Below are 7,191 nucleotides of genomic sequence, written 5' to 3'. Positions count from 1 at the left end.
AATTTATAATTAAAAAAATTAAAAATATGTACAGATGTCGACACATTTGTTTGGTATTATAGAAGATGATAGATTAATGTACAAGTCAATTAGTTCCTTGCTCATCAATATAATAATATAATGATTATAACTAATAAAACACAAATCATAATGCACTAATGGAAATAACATTCTTTGTAATACTGAGTCCAACAAAATGTTTCACATTTTAATAACTAACTGAAGTGCACCTATACAGTAACAGAGCCAGTAATATTTGTTCCTTCTTTCACAATTTTGAAGTTTACCTTCCTTTTTTTCTTGTGCTTTTTATGCTGCTGGCCCATCAACGGATTCCAGCTAGCCTGTGTGTTGTGATCTGTCATATGACAAGATTTGGAGAAGTATTTTGTAGTAAGGGGGCTGTTGTCAATTTCTTGTTGAGACTGAACCAAATTGATGGGCTTGGCTATTGAACAATTTGCGAACTCTGTGTTCTTGCGAAGAATATTTTCTAATGCAGCAATCAGAGTCTGTGCTGCTAGTGGGGGCTGCATTCCAGATATATCATTATTTAACTCTTTACACATTAAATTAAGTGACGACAATTTATCAAATTTTTTAGTAGAAGGAACAAGGAAAAATTTTCAAAATTGTCGTTCTAAAAATGGTTCAAAAATCAAATAATACACAATAATCAAATTGCTAATACATATTCGTTTGATAAAAACTTCATCGTCTTATTTTATTAAAACAATTCACATACTTTGCTTAGTGTGTTTTAAAATAATATGTTTCATAAAATTTCTTTATACTTAGAAAAGTGACAGAACTCAAAAATGGTTAATCTCCATAGAACTAAACAAATAAAGCATTATAAATATAGAATTTTTCTTAGTAAATATTAGCTGTAAATTAATAAAACAATGTTTTCTTCTTAAAGAATGATACTATTAATAATAGTAAAAAAAGTAACATTAGTGTTACCCTCTTCATAATGCAGTTTTTTTGAGAATGTTACTTTTTGAATTTTCACTTTTCTAAATACATAATTATATATAAAATATTTGTAAAATAGCAACACTAGTTGCTAATAAATAACATCAACAAACCAATCTATTTTTAGCAATTATATGATACATCATCAAAAACTCGACTTAAAATTTTTGAGATTTCATTAAATACGTAAAAGTATTACACAGAAACCAAATGTGGTATTATTGAATAACTGAAGTATATGGGTAACCTGAAGCTGAGAATTAGATAACAATGAATTTACATGTTATGTCAATTAAATCAAAATATGCAAGCAATAATACCACATCAAAATTTGCGTTTATTATCAAATTTAACGGACAAATAGTAATAAAGTTTCAAAATTAGATTCTTTGGACTTTTCTGTTACTAGCATTTTCAACATAAAATGTAAAAAGATTTAAATATATTCAAACCACCATTATCCATTCCCCATTAATTTATCAATTTGTTTACCTATATTATACATCTAACAAACATAACAAATTTTGTATAGATAATACTTTGTAAAAGACACTTAATTTAAGCAAGAGAAGTGTATTTTATCAAATAAATTTCATATTTCAGTGAAAGAAAAGAAAATTCTATAATACACAATGTTTACCTCATCAAAATATTTATAATGATACTTAACTGACTTTTACAAAATAATATTTATGAGTTGTTACCATACAATTATTACATTTAGTGCAATAATGGCAAAATAAAAATCTGTTGTTAGTAATTACTTTCGCAAATTCATTATAATTAATACATCATGTCAGAATTTTGCAGCATTATGTGGCTTTTCACATTTTCATATTATAGCCATAACTTTTATCGTTACAGCTATAATACAAGCTTTATAATTTTTTTATACAAAAGGCACTGGACAAAAATTAATTACGACAGAAATATTTAAAATTAATGTATACTAACCTCGGAGTTAGAACACTCAGAAGTTGGCGGCCCATTTAACATTGATTGTTCTGAACTGCTACAACCTCCATAAACTTCACTCTAAAATTAACAAAACATTTTAATAATATCTACTCCATAACAGTATAATACAATTCTAAATTTCTTAATCTGAAATATATTTTTATGAATTTCAAGAATGTTACGCAAATTATACCTTAAGTTGTGATATTTTTTGGCGAAGTTGTGTAACTACAGATCGTAACTTATCTAGTTCTGCATCTACTGTTGTTCTTTTCTTATATTCTGTTTGAAGTTCTTCTGATAATCGTACTTTTTCCTATAATAGGTATAATCAGAAAGTCAAATGTAAGGTTTATCACATATCATATATTTTTGAATATATTTTACATATGTATACAGTCACGGACAAAAAAATAACACATTATACAGGGTGAGTAACGCAATTGGGCCGGGTTTATCTCGTGTTTGGTTAAAAATAGAAAACAGCTGAATGGTATAAGAAGATTTATCTTCCTATAACTTTACTTTTTTCGTAAGTGCAACAATGCACCTAAAAAATGTAAATACATTTTTTTTAAATGGAACTGCAAATTGTTTTTTACATAAATCGATTTTTAGGAATATTTTGTGTATAAATGTATTAGAGTACAATCTTTAAAAAGTCAATATTTCGTGAAATATTTTTAATTTTTGGTAAGACGTATGTTTCGTTGAAGATGTTTCATACATATTAATTGTAAACACTTGCGGACATAAAACACGTTATCTATCACCAACGACCGCTAAAATCCGGATTTCATCAAGATCTCAGAATTATACTTCATGAGTTCTTGTTAGTCAAAAATACCATGATTCATCATGACTGTGTCATAAACTTAAGATCCCACTAATGTTTCCGAACATATTCTTTATTATGTATTAAATGCACAAATTTAACTATTTAAATTGAGTACTATATAATTTAGGCCATGCACGACAAGTGATGTTATCATTTCCAACTAAGATTTACAATTGAGACAAGGAAATATGTTGTTGGTACTATCAGTTTGTCCGGCCTGTGGCCGATAGGTTTTACCTTTTCGAAGAAAGTAGATAATTTATTAAAATGTGCATTTTTTCAGTTATTTCATTAAAGTATAAAAGTACATAAAGTGTGCTATCTTTTTGTCTCTGACTGTATTCATTTTAAATTTACCTCTTGAAGCTTTTCCAGCGTAGTTAAATCATGGGTATTTATATCAGTCGAGATCGACTTTGGCGTAGATCTCAATGCCAATAACTCAGCATTAGCTTGTTCTTTAAAAGTTTCCGCATCTTTTAACCTGATTTCCAATTCAACTACCTCATCTTGTAACTGTAAATATGTGAAGAAGTTATTTTTTTATATTTTCAATGTGTGTGATCTAAATTCGTATTGTCACCACCGCTGAATAGACATAAGAGTAGGTTATATATATACAGGGTGTCCTACGCAACTGACACAAGCTGTATCTTTAAAATGTTTTTAATGAATTCCATTAAAAAAACAAGTGCAATTGCACTTTTTCTGATACACCGATGCACAAAATTGCATAAATTTAATTCCAAAATATGCACCACTTGACACCATTTAATTTTGTCCTATGGCATTTTTTTTCCATCTTCAACCATTTTAAAAATACAGTTTGTTCCAGTTGCGTGGAATACCTTGTTTATGAAACAAAACGTCGACCATGTGCGAGATATGAAAAGATTAACATAGTGATACTTCGTCACGCACACTGTCCAAATGTTGACTGGTAATCCCAGTAATAATTAAAGTGAAATAAATATTGTAAAAGTGAAAAGCAAATATTGCAATTTCCTTTCTTTGTGTGTAATTTTGTAAATAAATAAAGAAAGAGGAAAGGTTTTCAACCTTTTCATTTTTTTGTAAATCGTTTGAATTTGTTGGATGTGACAGTATGAAAATGCTTGTAATTTACCTTTTCATTTATATTTAATTTACTCAAGAGTTGGTTCAACTCAATTCTAAGATTGGCTGCTTCATTTTCCTTTTGTCGGAGCTGCGACTCCCATCTTGTTTCTTCTGATTCTACATGACTTTGAAGTTTATTAAGCATGCCTTCCTACAAATATATTTTGAATAAATATGAGTTAAATATAAATATAATGAAAAAGTATCGTAAATGGAAGAAAAATTTACTGTATCGTCAATGATTTGTTTATAATGTGAAACCATATCTTGCAAATTTTTATTTTGTTTTTCTAACTCTAAATAGTCATCGGTTGTATTTTTCTTTCTCAATTCAGTTAAAACTGTATCCACTTTTTTTTCAAAAACTTTGAGCCACTGGTCATGTGATTTTTCAGATACTTTTATTTCTGGGAATATCCTTTGTAATAAAGTCTTTGTTAACTCTTCTTGTTCTACTTTTACATGCTGTATAACTTCCTAAAAATAAATGAAAAACTGTTGTTTATTTAAATCTAATCAGTGTAAAATGGGGTAATTATTAAATGGGAAGAATAAATTCAATATTTAATGTAACGTGAAGATTATAACCTTACTTAACTTCATATAAAAAGGTTAAGAACGGAAGAATTAATCGAACTTTTGGAGAAAAAAAAAAAACGTAAAATAAGACTTACATCAAAGTTTTTCCAACTATTAGATTTAACACGCAAGTCGGCAGCAGAAAGAGCTTCCATTACTTTCCAATTTTTCTTACGTAACTCCTGTTTCAATTATAAAAAATGAAGATCAACGTAGTTTGACATAAATTTCATATAATCAATTTCTAATTTAAAAAAAATAATTTTTGAAGTTCAAAAATAAAAAAAGATCGGTAAAGTGATGGAAGCAATAAAAATGAATCGTAAAAGTATATAAATGTACAAAAAACAATATTTATGCAATAATTTAACTACTGCACTATTTACATGTTGGTATAATATTAACACATATGTGCACGCGCCTACGCAAGAACACGCGTGTTAAATAAATTTACTTATACACATCATAACTTACATTATTTTTAGATCTTTGTGCTTCTAAATCATTATTTAAACGTGCAGCAAGACTACGGTGATTGTTCACATCGCTTCGCAATTCATCAACTTGAGCATTTAATTGATTAAGTTCCGCTTCTTTATGTGTCAATTCTGTTTTTAAGGCATTTAGTTGACTTTCCTTTTGCGCCAACCTTTAAAAATATAAATTACTTATAAGAATTCAATTACAAAATATTGAAGAGACTTCTTTCTATTCTGTATTTAATAATAGTACTTATACGTACAAATTAGTCTGCTCTACAAGTTGTACATTCTTTTGAACATTATCGTCAATTCCATTCTCACGACCTTCTGCAGCTGGCCGTTCAGTAGTTGCTGCTAATTGAGAAGCCAATGATTCATTTTCTTCTTGCAACTGTTTAACTTGCTTCTGCAATTCTGCGAAACTTGTTAGCTGAAAAAATAATACATACCTTATAAAAAAAATGTAATTTGTATTTACATCTAGGACTAAATGAATGATACCTTTATAGAAAGTCTATCATTTTCTTCTTGTAATCGTGTAGCTTGTAACTGCATTTCACTTAATTGCTTTTCATTATTCTGCAATCTATTTACTTCGATTTTCAATGTTTTCATTTCATTTGCTGCTTCATTTGCGGCTTGGAGTTCTGCGCGTAATTTTTCTGAATCATTCTCAGCATATTTTAGGACTGCTTCTAACTTATCTATATTTAATTCATAAATGTTACTGTCACTTTGCGCTCTTTGTTTAAGACTTTTTATTGTATTTTCAAATTCCACTTTTACAGAATCTAATTTCTTCTGTGCTTCATCTAACTGTGTCTCCAACTGTGTTATATTTTCTGTTGACTGTTTTAACTCAGTTTGTACACTGTTAAGTTCTTCTTCAGATTTTTTTAATTCTTCTTCTTTGTTAACCAGTTTTATTTTAAGAGCTGTAATTTCAGCTGCTTCAGACTTCGCTTCATTCAATGAAACAGATAGCTCAGATTTCAATTTCACTAATTCAGACTGAGCTTTATTTAACTCTGTTTTTAATGCTGAAGCATCATTAGCTTCTGTTTTTACAGAATTTAATTCACTTTGCAATGAATTTACTTGTTTCTGAAGTTCTTGTTCATGACGATGAACATTTTTTAATCTATGATCTAAGTCAGCATGTGCACGATGAGATTCCTAAACAAATAAATATAAATATTTTATTAGTACTTTTTCAATTGAAATTAAATAAACCTTTTGAAAAAACATAAGAAATTACAACTTTTTCTTACCTCAAGCTGCCTAGCAACATCTTGCAATCTATCTCCAGCTTCTTTAAAATGTTGTAATTGTCCTTCTGAATGCATCAATTGCCCTTGCATAAGTCCTAATTGTTGCCGTAACATTTCTATTTCAGCAGTACTGCTCTCACAAGTTGCTTGCAATTCACTTTGCAATTCTTGTACTTCCACATGTTTTTGAGCTAATTGTGCTTTTAATGCATTTTCATTTTCACGCATTTGTGCAAATTGAACTTCCATTTGTTTACGTTGTGCTATTAATTCTTGTTGTAAGTGACCTTGAGTTTGTCCTTGATCTTCTTGCATTTTATGAATGATTGCAGCATTTTCATTTGCTTTAGTTTGCAACTGTTCAATTTGTCTAGTGAATCCTTGTTTTTCAGCAGCATGACTTTCCAAGATATGTTGCATACGTGTATGTAAAGTTTGAGTTTCTGTAATCTTGGCATTTAATGCTTCTTCTAGTTGTCTTACATTAGCTGATAATCTAGACCTTTCAGAATTAAGTTCAGTTCGTAATTCTTTCAGTTTATTTTGAAATGCTATATTTGCTTCATGCTCATCAGCGAAAGCTTTCTCCTTTTCTGCCAGCTGTTTCTTCAATTTAATAACTGGATCTGCACGACCTTCTGTCCATTCTGAGTGTTCTGATGGGTTATCCATTTGTTTATTCAAAAGTTGATCAATGAGAATTTGTATTTCAGATCGGCTGAGTTCAGCTTTTTGAACCAAAGGCATTAAGAGAGATACATTAACAGCATCTTTATCTCCACCTGAAATAAAAGACATTTAAAGTAAAAGCAACTACAGTTTACATAGAAGTAACACAAAACACTTTAGAAGAATCTGCTTTACTATGTTCAAAGTATAGTTCTTAGAAAATTTAAGCATGTTTATCTAATTTTACGGATTTCTGTTATAAATTATACAATGTATTTATATTTTTATAAGCTAATAT

The 7,191-nt window shown here is 28.9% G+C and overlaps 1 protein-coding gene across 2 annotated transcripts in view; it reads right to left on the bottom strand.

The window, feature by feature from the left end:
* Positions 1–7,191, bottom strand: part of LOC108571090 (kinectin-like) — an 18,314-nt gene that overhangs the window by 7,041 nt on the left and 4,082 nt on the right. For both annotated transcript variants that reach the window (XM_017933062.1, XM_017933063.1), the window contains 11 exons: positions 6,225–7,006; positions 5,455–6,129; positions 5,214–5,383; positions 4,946–5,120; positions 4,567–4,653; positions 4,121–4,369; positions 3,900–4,043; positions 3,131–3,289; positions 2,129–2,251; positions 1,933–2,013; positions 288–530 (listed from right to left, as the gene is read on the bottom strand). In XM_017933062.1, the coding sequence (XP_017788551.1) occupies positions 288–530; positions 1,933–2,013; positions 2,129–2,251; positions 3,131–3,289; positions 3,900–4,043; positions 4,121–4,369; positions 4,567–4,653; positions 4,946–5,120; positions 5,214–5,383; positions 5,455–6,129; positions 6,225–7,006 (2,888 nt within the window). The remainder of the gene's footprint in view (positions 1–287; positions 531–1,932; positions 2,014–2,128; positions 2,252–3,130; positions 3,290–3,899; positions 4,044–4,120; positions 4,370–4,566; positions 4,654–4,945; positions 5,121–5,213; positions 5,384–5,454; positions 6,130–6,224; positions 7,007–7,191) is intronic.

Source organism: Habropoda laboriosa, unplaced genomic scaffold (assembly GCF_001263275.1).
Source record: "Habropoda laboriosa isolate 0110345459 unplaced genomic scaffold, ASM126327v1 scaffold106, whole genome shotgun sequence".
In the NCBI taxonomy this organism is placed as follows: domain Eukaryota; kingdom Metazoa; phylum Arthropoda; class Insecta; order Hymenoptera; family Apidae; genus Habropoda; species Habropoda laboriosa.
The sequence above is the reverse complement of the archived record's forward strand: the minus strand, read 5'-3'. Positions and strand labels throughout refer to the sequence as shown.